We start from the raw sequence: 16,589 nt of genomic DNA on the forward strand, positions 1-16,589 counted from the left end.
TGGTGGTGGTGGTGATGCAGATTGCCAGCCTACTGATTAGTTTTCTTACCCCGTGGCTATGGTGGTAAGATAAATAAGCCTTGGAATTCAGAGCACTTGATCCAGACCCCACCCTGGACCAGCAGGCCTGAATCTTCGAAAACTGAGGAGGAGCCTGCTGCCTCGCGGCGTCACCGTAAACTAAAAAAGTCTGAGAGTGTCTTAGAATTTTCACCGCTGTGGCAACACCGTGGCCAAAAGCAACTTGGTGCATAAAGGGTGTATTTCCATTTAGATTTCCGGGTAGCAGTCCAACACTGGGGGAAGTCAGGGCAGGAACTGGAGAGGGAAACTAAAGCAGAGGCCATGGAGGAGTGCTGCTTGTTGACTTGCTCTCCATGGCTTGCTCAGCTTGCTTTGTTATAGCACCCAGGACCCACAGCCCAGGGGTGGTACTGCCTACAGTGACCCGGGCCCCCCGCATCTGTCATTAGTCAGAGACGCTCCACAACAGGCCAGTCTGGTGGAAGCATTCTCTCAGTAGAGATTTCATTTTCCCAAATGACTCTAGCTGGTGTCAAGTTAATATAAAACTATCAGCACAATGAGTAGTAAAATACTTTGCAAACTCTTAATTGCTGAACAGGTTACTGGGGTATCCATATAATATAAAGTCCATCCTGACTTGTGCTTCCCTTAAAGGACATAGGATAGCCCTTGTGAACGATGCTGCAGAAATGGGCCACACAGGGGCTGTGACAAGGTCCAGGATCCTTTGGAGCAGTCAGTGCTAGCTTGTGGGCATTTGGGTGTGGTCCACCTAGGCCCTACCTTCTTTTACTGTGTCCATTTGAGGCCGGAGAAGGGGAGGGTCATCCTTTGAAAGCCTGTGTTACGATTTGTGAGGTTTACGAGGTTTACGACGTCTGTCTACCCCTCCAGCATTTTCTAAGTTTGTACTCTGCCCTTGAACTCCTGCCAGGAGGCTGAAAAGGAGAGGCCAGGCAGCCACTAGGCCCATAAATCCTGTAGATGCTCGAGCTGCTCTGCTGTGGAACTTAGCTTGGAGGGGGAACTTTGGCCTGCTATCCCCATTATGCAGATGGAAAACCTACAGAGGGATTAGATAAAGGACGGAGCTGCAGAGCCTCTAGCTAGTAAAACCTGGGCGTTCAAGGCTGCGCCTGGATTGCAGAACCCCCTTCCCAGCTTTCAGATATGCATTTCAGGGTGGCTAGCCTCTCTGGAGGAACTGCGTGCTCCAGGGGGTAGGTGGTTAGCTTAACTGGCCTGGTCTGGCTTGTGACAATTAACCTGCTGATTAGCACAGGTTTTTCTTGTGACTTGCCTACTCTGGAACTTGGTTGTGAACTCCGAAACCCCCTCTTTGTTTTTTAATCAACGGTTTGAATTTGGGCAATGGAGTGGGAGTGGGGGGGGGGCTTGTAGAATTCTTTCCAATCTTTAAAAGAAAAACAGCCCATTTGGCAGCTATAGTAGCTTGGAAAGGTCCACTAAGGATCTCGGTTCCAAAGCTGAGAAATGAAAGGTTCTGTTTACTATTGCTCCCAATTGATGGTTGTGGGAATGAGTTCTCCGGGAAGAATGGCTTTTTCTGAAAGGGGCATTTGTTGTGGAAGGCAGATAATTGTAGAGTATGCCTTGCTGAGGGTTGAACAGGTGTTCTTGATAGATAGGGGACTGGCTAATTGAATACTTTAAGAGAGCACGTTATAATCTCGGAGTCTTGTGATAAGAACAGGTCCGGGACTGGTACGTCACATGCTGTTCAGATGCTCTACCAGGTGTTATTCCCAGCGTGTGCTGGGGGCTGCTCTCAGGCACACAGGAGAAAGTGAGTTAGATACCTTTCCCAATGGGAATCCAGTGAAAGATGGGTCTCCATCACCCTCACTTTCCTCATCTATAAAATTAAAATGATGTTCACAGTTCCTCAAGAAGATTGCCCTTGAACTCAAACACTGTGGCCCTACAAACACCTTCATACAGTGCGCTAGATGAAGTGTCCACAGTCTTGTACATGGGAGCAGCCCCTGGTCTCTCTCAGGCCCCAGGATGGGCAAAGGAAGTGTTAAAGCGGCTTCTCCAGAGGCTGTTCTCTCTTTCCTGTCTTTCTTTTCCCAAGCAGAAGTCCATGCCTCCTGCACGGGTCCCAACATTCCTAATTACTCTTCACACCTATTCCCTGGTGCTCCGTGTTCCTGTCCCTTTACCACTGTCACCTTGACGTTTTCACCGAAATGTTCCCTGGGTCCCCAGGTTTCCCTGACACACTCTTGTGCTGGACCCTTCATTATAGGATAAGCAATGATGTCGATAAAATAGGTTTCAATCAAGCCATGGTATATAGTTCAGAGAAGCACCAGGCAAGGTACACAGCACACAGTAGGGTCGGCGAGATGGCCCAGTGGGAAGAGGACTTGCTGTGCAAATGAATTCGATTTCTGGGGCCCACCTAAAGGGGGAAAGAGAGAATCAACCCCCGAAAGTTTTCCTCTGGTTTGACCTCCACATGGTCAATGTGGCACGTGTGCCAGCCCCCTATGCCAATAGTAAAAATTTGTAAAGATAATCTAGAAAAAAAATACATACCAATAACCGGTGTGCTGGTCAAGAGCTACTGTGTACCAGGGAAACATGGAGACTGTGTTGATAGAGTTGACCCTCAAAGAAACACCAAGAGCTACATAATGGTATGTGCTCTGGTTCATACCTGAGGTCTTCTGTGGTGGGGAATGTTGCAAGTTAATTGAGCTTGACGAGCCTTGGTAGAGTCATATGTTAAGTGGAAAGAGTATGTAAGTAGACGTGTTTTGCTAAAGTTTTGAAATGAGATCAGCATACACACACACAGTAATTCAATGCCAGGTACAATGAAGTTTACTCAATAAATGTTAGCTGCCTTCATTGCAAATGAAGATACAATGTCAAAATATGGTGATGCAATATAGCCAAGACAATGGAGTCTGGAAAAGAATTCCTCACGTTTGACTGTGGGTCTGCCACTCTTTTCGTGTCCTTAGTTAGATCCGAGGTCTCTTGCCTATCATTCCTCTTTGCAATCGGATTTCTACCTCCTGCTCTCGCTGCCAAAGCATTTCAGCTAGAGGCGCACGTGATATGTGTGCTCCTATTGCCTGTAGAGGTCTACTAGCCTGCTTGCTTGCCGTCATGCCAAGAGCGCTCCTGGAGAAAAGTTCAGCGAAGACCTCAGAGGCAGATGAATCACTTGCTTTGGTGTGCTCAGTTCTGGAAAAGCTATCCAAGCTACAGGCAGCAGCAGCAGCAACAGCAACAGCAGGGCCCATTTCCCACACTCCCAGCTTGACTCTCCACGAGCCTGGCTGCCTTCACCCAGAATCGACTTCTGACCAGAGAACCTGAGGGGCGGTCAGGCAAGGGAGCAGGTTGCAGAACTGGAAATCTAATCAGCCTGCTATGGACTGCCCTGGACCTGCTCAATGTCAGGTTTGTTCCAAAACAGCCAGAGGAGCCTTGACTGATTCGGATGCCCTTGATCCAGTTTGCCCAGTCACCACAACAAAGGCCTGGAATGGTGCTGGAGGAGATCGGGGTGACTTCAAGACGCAAATCATCAGAAGTTATAGAGAAAGCAGACAGACACCTTTCGGAGCAGAACCTATGGAAAAAAGTCGTCATTTTGACCTCTTCTGATGTGTATCAGATTCTAGAACTATAGCATAAGAATTCCTTCCAAGTGCACACAGCAGTAGCCCCTACCCTGCCTTGAAAAGCCTTAATGATTCTAGCAGCAGCCAGGCTGGGAGCAGCCCATAGTAAAATCCCACGTCCTGTGTAGCCTTCCGTCAACGGGGCCTTGCGCTGCCCCATCAAGACTATTATGGTCCAAGGTCTTAACATGGCCCCCAAATGGTCATTGTCCTGTTCAATAAACACGGGCTCAGTGCTTGCCGTGATCAGACCCCAAGATGGGCTCACGTAGACTCTTTAGATCTAGGAATGATGCGCGGGTGTGCCATAGGTCAGTCTCCCTCCCTGCTGGCTATGGCCATGGCATGCTGCCTCCCCTCGAAGGTCCAGCTGTGCAAAAATATTCCTAACTTAGCAACAACAACAACCAAACAAACCCAAAAATAACACCTCAGACTTTGGCACTCTCTGTCTTAGGTTTGTGTCCCATTGTGTCTCCTGTTCTTCCTTGTTTTCACTGTGCGACCAATGAGCAAGCCACTGGACCTCTCTGAGTGACACGTCGCTATTCTGTGAAAGCAGGCTGACTAGTCATTAACTCCCTGGCCTGATTTTGGCCTTCAAATCAAGTGCTCTTCTGTGTGTGATCAGTGAGATCCATGCTTGCTTTTTCTGTGTCTTGCATAGTTCGGGGAGCAGCATACTTTTGCATGCGCACTCTTGATTGGCCCCTGGTAGTCATCTTGGGAGGAGAAGGAATGTCAAGAACTGGGGCTCACGGACAATCAGTGACTTTCCTAGTCTGGCAAGGTCACAGCAACAGTCTTGATCCCGCAGAGTTGAGGCTTTTTAGTCCTGGCACCTGTTGTCCTCGTCAGCCTGCCTCCCTTTCCACAACTATGTCTCAGGCCTCTGATGTACCAGGTGTGGGGCACATGGTGGAGAAGTGCGTGCACACTGTTGCATGGCACGGCCAATAAGTGCCCCATCTCATGGCACAACCAGTAAGTGCCCCATCTCCAACAAGCCAAGAGTACAGTTAATACTCACTGCCTTGTCCTGGGATCCTGTTTAGGTTTGGTCCCTCCTGCTGGATGACAGGTTCGGGGGGGGGGGGGGGGCGCAGGTCTTCTCCTCTGGTGAAACATGATTAGTCACTGAATAAATATCAAGAAGGCATCTCCAGGAAGCGTTTCTTGGATACCTCCTCCCCCACCTTCCCAAAATCCCAGAGAGCTCTGGGCCTGCAGTTGGGGTGCTGACCTCTCGTGTCTGCTTCCAAGATTGTGTCCTGTTAGCTGCACAGCTGACCATCAATGTGATCTAATACTGTTTTCAAAATGCAGGCGATGGTGCTTTATATAAGTGCATAAAAATCACCAAGGATGCTTTCAGTCATGGGCAGAAAAATCAAAAGCGTTAGGCCTGCGATACCAGGGGATCCTGTTTGTTTCCCAGAAGCCTTAAATCCGCTCTCTGTGGAACATGAGGGCATGCTCGGTGCCACATGCAAATTTCTTACAGAAGAGACAAGAAGAAGAGCTCCAGGGCTTGTTTGTTCAGGATCGGACTTCAGTTGGCCCACGTCTGGACTTCATTAGTCTCCCACCCCCAGCCCCATCTCCCTTTATCTGCAAGAGTTCTGCCAAGAAAACAAGGTTCCCCAACATTGCTCCTCATTAAAGGTTAGTTGAGTTTTCAACTGGGGGAAAAAAAAGGTGAAGCCGTGCTGTTGGCCCAGCGGTGAGTTAGTGAGACACCCAGTCCCCCAGTTTACAATCCGCTCCATCTGTGCAATTACCCAGACCACCAACAGAGAGAGGTCACATTAATCCTTCGGCTATGCTGTCCCCTGATCAGATGGCTGCAGAGACCCTCTTATCCCCGGGGGTTTATGGGAGGGAGCATCTATCTGTGATTTAACAGACGTAGGCATTGCCCAGCTCTGTCCAGGGTTTCGTTTATTCTCTCCAGCACCCGTGCTCACTGCAAGGCCTGGAAAGAAGTGAGGCCCACAGCGATTCCTGTCCAGTTATGTATGACCCTTAGCGTTCACTACTGTTTGCAAACAGTATCTAATACGAAGGTGACAGTTGTCTCTGTCTTAAGTCACAGTGCTAATGAGTCTGAGGGATGGAATCTGTGGGAGTTAGAGCGAAGTGTGATAGTCAGATCCTTGTATGAGCTATCTGAGGGGCTAGAAACTAATTTGCCTTATCTTAAATGCTCGTCAGCAGCTGTATGAGGTAGGTGCTATTTTCCCCATTTTCTGAGTGAGGACACTGAAGCCTATAGAGGAAAGTGCTTCCTTCCAAAGTTACTGTGCTGGACAAAAGTGAAGGCAAGAGTTAAAACTCAGGTCTGACTTGCTTAAAGCCCAAGTATTCTAATGAACAGTCTTTGGTGGTGGTTGTTTGGATTTTTGTTTGGTTTTTAATCTACAATACGTTTGGTGCGATGTAGAGAGTTCTTTGTCTTTCCTTAGTCAGCTATAAAAGCTTTTAGTTCTTGGTCTTGGAGAGCTACGTGTACGGAGACAAAACATCCAGGCCGCTGGGCGAGTGGCCGCTGGTCAGAGTATGCAGCGGTAATTTGTGAGAAATGATTTGAGCGGAGGAGACCAAAGCTAAGTACATGGCCCTAGACTCAGCTCCCAGTATAGGAGAAGAGGAAGGAGGAGGAGGAGGAGGACTATGGTAGGTAGATGCTCTTTCCCTCATACCACACAGTCCTGGTGGGTGACACTGGCCCATCAGCTGATGGATAAGATGTGATTTTGCCGTTGTAACATGTGGTCAAAAGGGCATGCGAGGCAGGTGTGAGGCCAGCTGTGCTGGTAAAGCATCAAGGAGGGAAACAAATTGGGGAGAAGGGGGGGGAACCAAGGTCGTAGGCCCTTAGGGCGGGAGTGCTTTAAGGACAATACATGTTCAAATTTCCTTTTACTTGGGACTAAGAGATAAACAGAAATTTTTATTATTCTCTCCTGCTTTGAGGTCACCAAGTGTAGACTGGTGTGAGGTGTGAAGGACCCACCAGTTAGGGGAAGAGAACTTTGGGCTCTTCACACACACACACACACACACACACACACACACACACACACACACCCCGACTTGATCATCAGTCTTAACGAGCACGTGTCCTATCTAATTATCAGAAAACGCTCAAGCTGCTGATACCAGCACCACCCTCACGTGGCTAAGGAGCCAGGTTTAGCGCGTCTAGTTACTCCTAGTCCAGAGGTGGAAAAAAAAACCCCAAACGTGGCGCCAAGACTCACTGGCACTTGAGCGTACTTTGGAGGGGAAGGGTGGGATTTTCATCAGAGACCTTGACTTGCAGGGAGAAGGGGATTTCTGTAACAATGGAGGCGATTTTGCAACTCCAGTGCCCTTGCAGGAACTGCAGAGCAGACCTGTTTGGCTGGAGAAACGGGGCCAAGGTGCTGACGGAGTTCAGGGAGACAAAGACTGGAGAGAGACTGTCGAGGTCTCTGACTCTCAGGAATTTTCACCCCAGTTAATTGATAGAAATTGATGAGAATATTGTTTAAAGTTAGCTTGGTCAGTGTTCTAACCACGGTCAGAATGAAGCCTGAACCGCCATCGTGGCAATTCAAGGGGAACAGGAGAGAAAAGCCACACAAGGGACCTTGTAAATGGCAGGGCAAATAGAAGTTGATGGCAATGGAATAAGGAGAAGGGAGAGGTCTTAAGAATCTGGGTCTTTGCAGTTAGGTTTAGGAACAATGGACCAGAAATACAGGGGTGAGGGAAGTAGTTTGGTGGTGAAGGGCAGGGCTGGATTTAATCTTGAGCTTGGTTAGTTTGACTGACTGGCATCATGTCCACTTGGGTGAATTGGCAGAAGGCTGGAAAGGATTGATGGGGAGCATTTGCCCTGTAGGAGATCATCTTCATAGAGCCAGGGAAGCAGCTGAAATCACAGCAGAGGGCTGGGGCTACAACTCACCGAAGACGAAGCCCAATGTGGAAACGTTGGAAACGGAGGGAGCAGCTTAGGAACAGGAAGAAACACACGGTGCTACAATGTTACGGAATACTGATAGATTCAACACAGAGAAGGGGTGTGCGTTTGGTAGTATGCATCACCCTACAGAGAGCTGCCAGCAGACTCTTGTGTGGACAGGCAGAGGATCTCTTCAAGGAGGCCTTTGGATGCAAGATCCTTCCATTTTGGGAAAATAATGGCACTTGAAGCTACGTTCTTCATGAGTCCTGCAGCCATTTCTCACATATGGGCTTCTGAGGTCTCTTCTGGCCTCTTTGTCATCCATGTCTTAGACATCAGCGTGGTCATACCCATAGAGCTCGGAATCACCACTGGTGTCTTTAGATAGTGGGAATTTTCCAGTTACTTGCTTATACTTAAGTAAAGATATGGCAGGTTTTTTTAGTGGATGGAACATTTGGCTTCAGAGAAAGTACAGCTTCGTTCCTGCTCCATCTTGAGAGGCAGAACCCAAGTTTATTATATTTTTCCTTTGCCTCTAGACTGAAAAAGAACTGAGAAAAAAAAAATGATTTTCCATCATCAAATGTTGGTTGAGTGAATCTTTAAAGGACACAAAGAAATTTGTTAACCCACAAACATGAGCTGTAGGGGTTGGAGTAGGGCAAAACAACCAACTCGGGCTGGTGGCTAACAAGGACTTAAACGTATGAGCTTATACTACAAGAGTAGAGAATCTTACTGTATGTCTCTGTCTTTGGGACATAAGGACCATCTGCTGCTGGGGCTTTTAAAGAAACAGCTTCCTTGGCACCATCAGGAAGAACACAGGAGTGACAGGGAGGAGGCCAGGTGTCAGGGATGGGACTGCCAAGCTGTGCCCCCTTTTCCTTCAGGGTGACTCATTGGCCTCGCTGGCCTTCAGTGCTCTCTTAGAAAGCGTTGGTAGTCACACTGTGACCCGTGGGGTGCCGTGAGAGGCAGACAACGGGGCCAAGGGAAGAGCACTTTGTGAGCTGTAAAATGCTGTGTAAATATTATTAAAGCAAAACAGAATATAGGGACGTTAGCCCTCCAGAGTCAACGGGGGAAGGGTTCTCAGTCTCTAGAAGAAGAATTGTTAGGACATAATGTGTAAAAATGTTACTTTTGGGGGGTAATTTATAAATAGAGCAGAGTGTTTAAAATAACACAGAGTGGCTGAGTGGGGGTCGAGGGGGTCCTTCTGCAATGGGTTTCTTTTCTTCTGCTTTGTTGCCTGGAAGGATCAAAACCAACATCACCACACACGCGTTTCCTGCCTCTCCCCTACATCCAGTCTGAAATATTCTTTTTTAAAGAACTCTTGGAAACGATATTCTTAAATAGTGCTTTGATTTAAAAAAAAATTTATTGTATTGCCCAATCCTTCCTAACCATGGAAGGAGGAGGAGGAGGAAGAAGAAGAAGAGGAGGAGAAGGAGGAGAGAAGATGAAGAAGAGGAGGAGGAGGAGAAGAAGAAGAGGAGGAGGAGGAGCAGGAGGAGAAGGATAATAATAATAATAATAATAATATAATCTTTGAAGGTGCCAGGCATGTGGCATGCCACCTATTGAATCCCCTGCCAATCTCACAGGATGGATGTTAATGCTGTTTTCTGTAAGGGGACACCTAAGCTCAGATAGGTGAAATCATCTAGATGGGATCACACTGAGTCTTACTGGCTCCCAGTTTGTTCTCCATACCATACCCTGTCCTTCCCACTATGGCTGGCCTAATGTCCCCCTCCCTTTCCTCTCCAGAATCTGAAAAGACGTGGGTGTCTGGGCTCTTCTTCCCCACAGAAGGCAGGAAGAGGCACTCTCTTACCGTTGGGGATAACTTCCCAAGCACTAGCTTGCTGGCCAGGACCCGTCCCTTTCTGTCCCCTCATAGCTTAATTGCCCTGCTTTCCTCTGTATGAGTTTCCAGACTCTGGGCCAAGGGCCTTAAAAGGCAGCAGGTAGGGGAGAGTGCTCTGCCGGGCTGGCAGCCGGCCATCAACCCCAGATCTGCTGCTAGCCGCTTCAGAAAGAGATCAACATGGAAGGAAGGCGGGTTTTTTTTTTTCCTCCAAAGTGAAATTTACATATCAGAACCTTGCTGACTGAGGCAGAAATGAGGGCCTGAGGGTGGGGACCAAGCCTTTGCAGGGAAGGGGGTGCTCATTTTATGACCCAGGAATGAAAACATTGTGAATAATGAATAAAGTCCGAAAGCAGTAAATCTGGGGCTCCAGAGGAGGTGAGTAACGTGTCAGGGAACAGTTTAAGTCCTCGCCTCTCCTGCAGAGGTGCAGCCCGAGTTTCATTAAATAGCTTTTAAAGGTTAGGATTACAAGAAGCCGAGTCCCCCTGGTTCATAATGATGATTTATGACTGTGTTGTCAACTCCTCGACCCTTCTGTACGAGGGGATGGAGAAAATACATAATTTGCTGCTCATTAACTGTGCAATCTGTCAGGGCGGCTCCAGGAGCCATGTGGTCCCGGAGCCTTGTGTCTGCTAAGTGGCTTCAGCCCGGCTGTCCTGGGGACACACGACGGCTTCTCCACCAGAGAAAATGGTTTTGATAACAATAGAACTAACAAGTTAATCTCTGGGCAGCCCACACTGTCTCTTTGAACTGAGAGGCCGTGTGGGCTTTCCTCCTCTGTCACTTACCAACATCCATCCTTCTGAGCCCCAGAATTCCCATCTGCATAGCCAACCAGCTTGCCTTCTGGACAGGGTGTGGGCCAAATGAAACAATAGTTTAAAGGAACCGAGAAATGGCTGCTGGAACCAACACTGTCAGGAGTGTGAGGTAGTAGCATACGGTCTATTATTTTCCCCTCTTGCTCTTCCCTTCCTGCCAGGATCTTCACTCGTAGCTCTCCCAAATGGCCACACCACAGGGATTTTAGAATGTTGAGAGGTAGGGGCTGAAGACAGTCCTGGAGCTGTAATAAAAGCTTTTCTCCAGAAAGTGTCCCGAATAGGAGCGATTCTTGCCTAAAACTAACCAGTTAGTCCTGTAAACGATGCTTATCCGCAGTAGAAACCCACGTGTTCCTTCTTACCATGGAATGGTGCTTGAGCCAGGATTTCCTTGTCTAAGTCAGTGGCCTGGTCCTGGAACCGCACATCAATCCAAGGGCAGGCCTTGTGCCCAGGGCCTTGGTTGTGCACCTTGCTTGTAGGTGTGTTTCACAGGTAACCTTCTACTGTTGTCTCTTACGTGTTGCCGCTGCTGGGTTAGGAAGCTATTTTGAAAGTTAGCACAGCAGAGAGGAGGGCGAATGGCATTACTCTCCTGAAGTTCTAAACCGTGATTCTGCAAGTAGAGAACGTGTTCCAGATTCCTCCAGCCATGGCTACTTGATCCTCGTTCAGTGTCCCTCCCCCTCCAGGTAAACACACCTGAGTGTGATTTGTGAGTAAAGAATCAGAAGTCAGCCAGAGAGGCTGTGGTCGCGGACATCTGGAACGTGTTAGCCTGTGAGAGTCCATAGGGTAGAAGTCTGAACAGGTTGGAAAAGGGAATTAGATCAGGAGCGGTAGGAAAAAACATTGGGCAGAGCGCGTCTGGGTCCTATCTTTGGGCGCGAGTTAATTTGGGCTCTAGTATCACGGGCGTAGAATGGCTGCTTTCACGTGTGACTTGCCATACTGCTCCAACTTTAATCCCTGTGGCATGTTATCAGAGGGACACTGATTGACAAGGATCAGGGGACATTTCCAGTTGGGCAGTCAAGAGGATTGACTCTTCTCCTGCTCCCTGACATCTTGTCTGTTCCTCCAGTGACCGTTTCTGAGCACCTCCGGGGAGTTAAATATTAGTTCTGTGTTCTCAGGGAATAGCTAGGCAGGTGTGCTGACTGGGACAGCCTGGAACCATCCCTCTCTGGGAGAATCATCCTCTGTGGGCTCTGGGGAAAGTGTGGCACCAACGGATACACTGCCTTTGTCAACCAGGGCTCTTGTGTCAGCATTGTTCCCACTCCTGCGCTGGCTTGTCCCTGGGCCCTGCTGGCATGTCTGTTCTCTACACCCTCCTTCCTATACTTGGAGGCCTTTGAGGACCTGGATTAAACTCAGCCCGTGATGCCTTACCCCACTATATAGGAATAACGGAACCTCTGCAAAGGAGGGCCCCGGATGTGCCCATCGATTGCTTCCCTTGTGGTTGTGAGCGTCTCTGCTCTCTGAAAGGGCAAGTGCGGTTCATCCTGCTCTGTGGGAGGAAGTGTGAAAGGGAATGTTGTGGTGAGCGATGAGCTGACTGTCACCATCCCTGGCCTGGGTTTGCAACCAGGAAGTGGCCACAGCTGTGCTGTGGAGTTAAGCACGGTTGTTCATCACCCAAGGCAGTTTGGTCCAGGGACGAAGAAACACCATCCACGTGTGCATCGCCAAAGGCAATTTGGCCAAATGACAGAGAGTCGCCATCCACAATCACCTTATAGAGTGACAGCTGGCCCATGCTGAGGGGATAGAGCACATTGCAGAAGAGCGTGTGCGCTGGCCTCTCTTCGACTTTCAAACCTAAGGAGACAATAAACCCTGACTGAGGAATTCAGACACCTAAACGCACCGTATTGAATGTTGACTTTCATTTCAATGTTATGAAAGCTTTTGCTTGTTTCTGAGACAGAGTCTCCCTGTGGAGCCCAGGCTGGCCTTGATCATCCTGCCTGAGCTTCCCAGTGCTGGCATTGTAGGTGTATGCCACTGTGCCCAGGTTAGACCGGTGGTTTTGCTATTGTTGTTTTCATAGTACTATATGTGTAAGAAGTAAAATAGGGCTGGAGATGCCACTCAGTGCTGGGGCCTTGGGTTCAGTTCTCAGTATGGAAAATTAAATAGATAACTGTTAAACGATGAAAGTAAATTAAGTCTCTCTTCCCATGACTCAGCACATTCCCTGCCAGTGCTGTCTCATACACCAGCGACTCCGCATAGGCCAGCAACCTCCTTCTATGGGGAAGTAAATGAAGCCTGAGAAGTTTTGTGCTGAAGTACGTGGGGAAGGGGGCAGAGCCTGGATTCACTCAGGAGCTGACTGCTGTATTCACTGTGGACTGTGGAAACGCCCATCAACGCCAGCACCAGGGCCAAACTAGCATTAATACACATCCCAGAACCCTAAGATTCGCTCACATGGGTCCCTGACATGTAGCCACTCTTCTTTGTTTATTTGTTTGTTTGTTTTCGAGACAGGGTTTCTCTGTATAACAGTCCTGCCTGTCCTGGAACTAGCTCTTTTAGACCAGGCGGGCCTCGAACTCAAAAAGATCCACCTGTCTTTGCCTCCCGAGTGCTGGGTTTAAAGGCGTGCAACACTACTGCCCAGTATGTAGCCACTCTAAACTGTGCCTTTGAGTCTTTATTTTCTTTAGTGTTCTATAGATGAGTCTTTTTTTATGTACACATATATACATTAGTCTCAAACACACATGTATATACATATTTATACTTGGTGAATTTTATTGTTGTTACAGAGATATTAAAACAATGTAAGAATCTTTTTTTTTTTTTTTTGATTTTCTAGACAGGGTTTCTCCGTAGCTTTTTGGTTCCTGTCCTGGAACTAGCTCTTGTAGACCAGGCTGGCCTCGAACTCACAGAGTATAAGAATCTTTTTAAAGAAGGAAATAACAGCCATGTCATTCACACTTTGGTTGTTCCTCTTGTGTTTATTTAAATATACATATTTAAGTAGGACATTAAGATTCTGTACCTTTTAGTTAAATAGTGGCTATATTCTCCTATTGTCACTAAATGTGGTCTGCAATGTCACTTTAAGGATGTCTCAGCTCTCCCTAACTTCCTGATTGGTTTCTTTTCAGATCATCACAGGGGAATTCTACCGGATCTATTACCTCAAGGAGAAGTCCCGATCCACCATTCAGAACCCTTATGTGGCCGCTCTGTATAAGCAAGTGGGCTGCTTCCTCTTTGGCTGTGCCATTAGCCAGTCCTTCACAGACATCGCCAAAGTGTCCATCGGGCGCCTGCGGCCTCACTTCCTGAGCGTCTGTAACCCCGATTTCAGTCAGATCAACTGCTCCGAGGGCTACATTCAGAACTACAGGTGCAGAGGAGAAGACAGCAAAGTACAGGAGGCCAGGTAAGATGCCACCCGCACACAGACTCTTGACACAATGTCCTTTGGAGAGCATCTACTGAACACCCCAGGGGCCGGGGTTGGTTTAGATGAGGGAGAAAGCGTGGTACCTACGCTGGAAAAACTCATAGCCTACTGATTGAGACAGATGCATAAATACATCGATGTGATACAGCATCGTTAAATCCATTCCTTCATTTATTCCTTCTCTTGCTCGTTTATGCATGCCTGCTAAGTTCCAGGCATGTTTCCAAAGTACTACCAAGAATGCAGAAATGAACAAGATTTGGTGTCTGCTGTCAAGGTCAGAGGCTAGGAAGGGAAGACAGGAGAGCGGACATTGGGGATGTGACTATGGTCCTTTCATGGCCCCCTCTTGTTCTTGCAGGAAGTCCTTCTTCTCGGGCCACGCCTCCTTCTCCATGTTTACTATGCTGTATCTGGTGGTAAGTTTCTGTTCTCTGACAGGAGCAGACCCAACCATAGCTTACCCGCTTGGCATCCCTGAGGACATAGTTCTTGTGAAATCCTTGAGGAAAAAGACCCCGGGCACGTTAAATCTCATTGGAGCGCAACACTGCCGGAGCAGAAGTCCTGTTAATGTCTAGACTTTTTCTAGATAAAAGTCTGTTCACCCTGCTGCTAGATAGGGACTCTGCGTCCATTTTGAAATTATAGCGTGATAGAAAGTACTTGCCTAGTAGTTTATGGTACAGTCGCTGCTTGTACAATCATAACCTTGTTACAGACATTGCTCAGGACTAGGAAAAGATGATTAGACCCAGAGAATCCAAGTGAACTGTGATATCTGCAAAAGCCCCAGCAGTGACTTTCATACCCAAGGCTTCTGCTCCTGTTCTTGCATCGCACACCATCTGGGTTTGTTTCCATAGTGTACCCGTTGAAGGACTTCAGGGAGCCTCATTGGGTCCCTCAAATGTTTTAAGTCATTGATACGGGAGGAGGCACACACACGCTCTGGCGTGTCTACGACAGACAGATTCGATTCTATCTTCCACCCTCCCCTGACTTCCAGGGACTGAACTTGGGTAATCAGGCTCCCTTGCATTGTCCAGTAGCAAGTGCCTTTACCCTCTGAGCTGTCCTCTCTCTGGCCTTCACTATCTCAGTTGCTGAGAGTGATCTTGGCTGTTACAAAGTACTTCTTTATTTGTTTTGAGACTTGTTTATTTATTTAATGTACACTGGTATTTTGCCTGTATATATCTGTGTGAGGGTGTCAGAATTTCTGGAGCTGGAGTTACAGACAGGTGTGAGCTGTCATGTGGGTGTGGGAATTGAACCCGGGTCCTCTGGAAAGACAGCCGGTGCTCCTGACCGGTGAGCCGTCCCTCCAGCCCCTACAAAGTACTTTTAGTACATATTCCTGTTTCCTGGATCCAGGAGCAGTCAGAAGTGTGTCTGAGTTCGTTTGCCTTGGAGGGTGGAGATGCGATTTGGATGCGCACGTCCTTCCCCAGCTGACTTCCTCGGGCGTGCTCAGGCCGTGCAGGTGGACAGGCTCCCAACACTCTAGCTGCCCGGTGGCCAGCAGGCCGCTCTGCTTCCCTTTACCAGTCTTTTCTCACCTTTCCTCCCGCCTTGAGTGAGGTCCCCAGCCAAGGCACTTCCTGCGTTCTTCAGCTGCTCCGGTGGAGTTCAGAGCGAGTAGGTGCCAGGAGGTCAGACGTAGCTCCAAAAGTGGAAGCCGTTTGGGAAAAGAACATTTTGATTTCAACTTATTTAAAAAACATAATTAGGAATCGGAAAAAAAACAGAGTTTGTTTTGTTTTGCTTTTTCCCCCCACTGCTTTCCAAGTTCAGAGGCCTCTGGCTTCCCATTACCCAGGATGCAATGCTGAAAGGTAGGCCCCGGCCTATAAAAACATTCGAACCTGGGCCTTATTTATTCACAAATGGCACCCCCTCCATTCTTCATTTGCTTGTTTTTGTTTTGCTCTTAAAAAGGATAATTTAGCAGATATTTAGGTTTCTGTTCCATGTGTGTATTTTACCAGGGCTGGAAGCAATTTCGCAAACATAATTTCAGTATTTTGTAAAAGTGCTTAGGAGAATTATATGTGTTCATCCCCTCCACCCCCACCCCACATCCCTTCATTCTATTCCAAGAGAAAAATACTGAATTCTTTTGAAGTCAGCACTGGGCAGGATGGCCTTTGCAGCTGCCCAGGTGTGTGTTGACATGTTTGGGGTGCAGGTTTGGGGGCCCTGCTGTGTACCAGGCACTATGCTATGGGTCACGACAAGGCATTTGCTTCTCTGTAGCTTGTGGGCTTGGCTCTGATTATCTTGTTTGTGGAAATAGACTTGAATCTGAGAAGTTAATGCCGACATCACAGAGCCAGGAAAACAGAAGGGTGGTCTTCCCCAAGGGGAACTGTTGCCTCTTCTCTTTATATTGGCTAGGAAAAAAAAAGAAAAACTCAGAAAAAAAACCGAAAGGAATGTGAGCTCTTGACCTAATTTCAGCCACACCTGAAGGAGAAGAGATCTGACCTGCCCTTCTTCCCATCTGCTTTCACAGTTGAGGTGGTTCCACACCCTCGGCTAGCCTGCCTCACTCCACATCAGCCTTTCACTAGCTGTGGTCACAGAAGGGAGTTGGTACAAAGGATGACTGAGCGAGGCGTGCGTTGTCATCGGAGATTTATTTGTATCCCTTTGAGGGAGGGAAATATGTAGTGCCTTCTTCCTGGTGAAAGAAAGGAGGGAGAGAGAGAGGAGGGGAGGGGGGCATGCTTAGCCCTTGTCTCTTGGTATATTCTCTCTCTCTCTCTCTCTCTCTCTCTCTCTC

General features: G+C 48.1%; 1 protein-coding gene across 1 annotated transcript in view; it reads left to right on the forward strand.

Moving 5' to 3' along the window:
- The window catches only part of Plpp3 (phospholipid phosphatase 3), a 79,247-nt gene that overhangs the window by 39,042 nt on the left and 23,616 nt on the right, over positions 1-16,589 (forward strand). The window contains exons 3-4 of the mRNA XM_005353498.2: positions 13,497-13,777; positions 14,163-14,220. Of these exons, the coding sequence (XP_005353555.1) occupies positions 13,497-13,777; positions 14,163-14,220 (339 nt within the window). The remainder of the gene's footprint in view (positions 1-13,496; positions 13,778-14,162; positions 14,221-16,589) is intronic.

Source organism: Microtus ochrogaster, chromosome 10 (assembly GCF_000317375.1).
Source record: "Microtus ochrogaster isolate Prairie Vole_2 chromosome 10, MicOch1.0, whole genome shotgun sequence".
NCBI lineage: Eukaryota > Metazoa > Chordata > Mammalia > Rodentia > Cricetidae > Microtus > Microtus ochrogaster.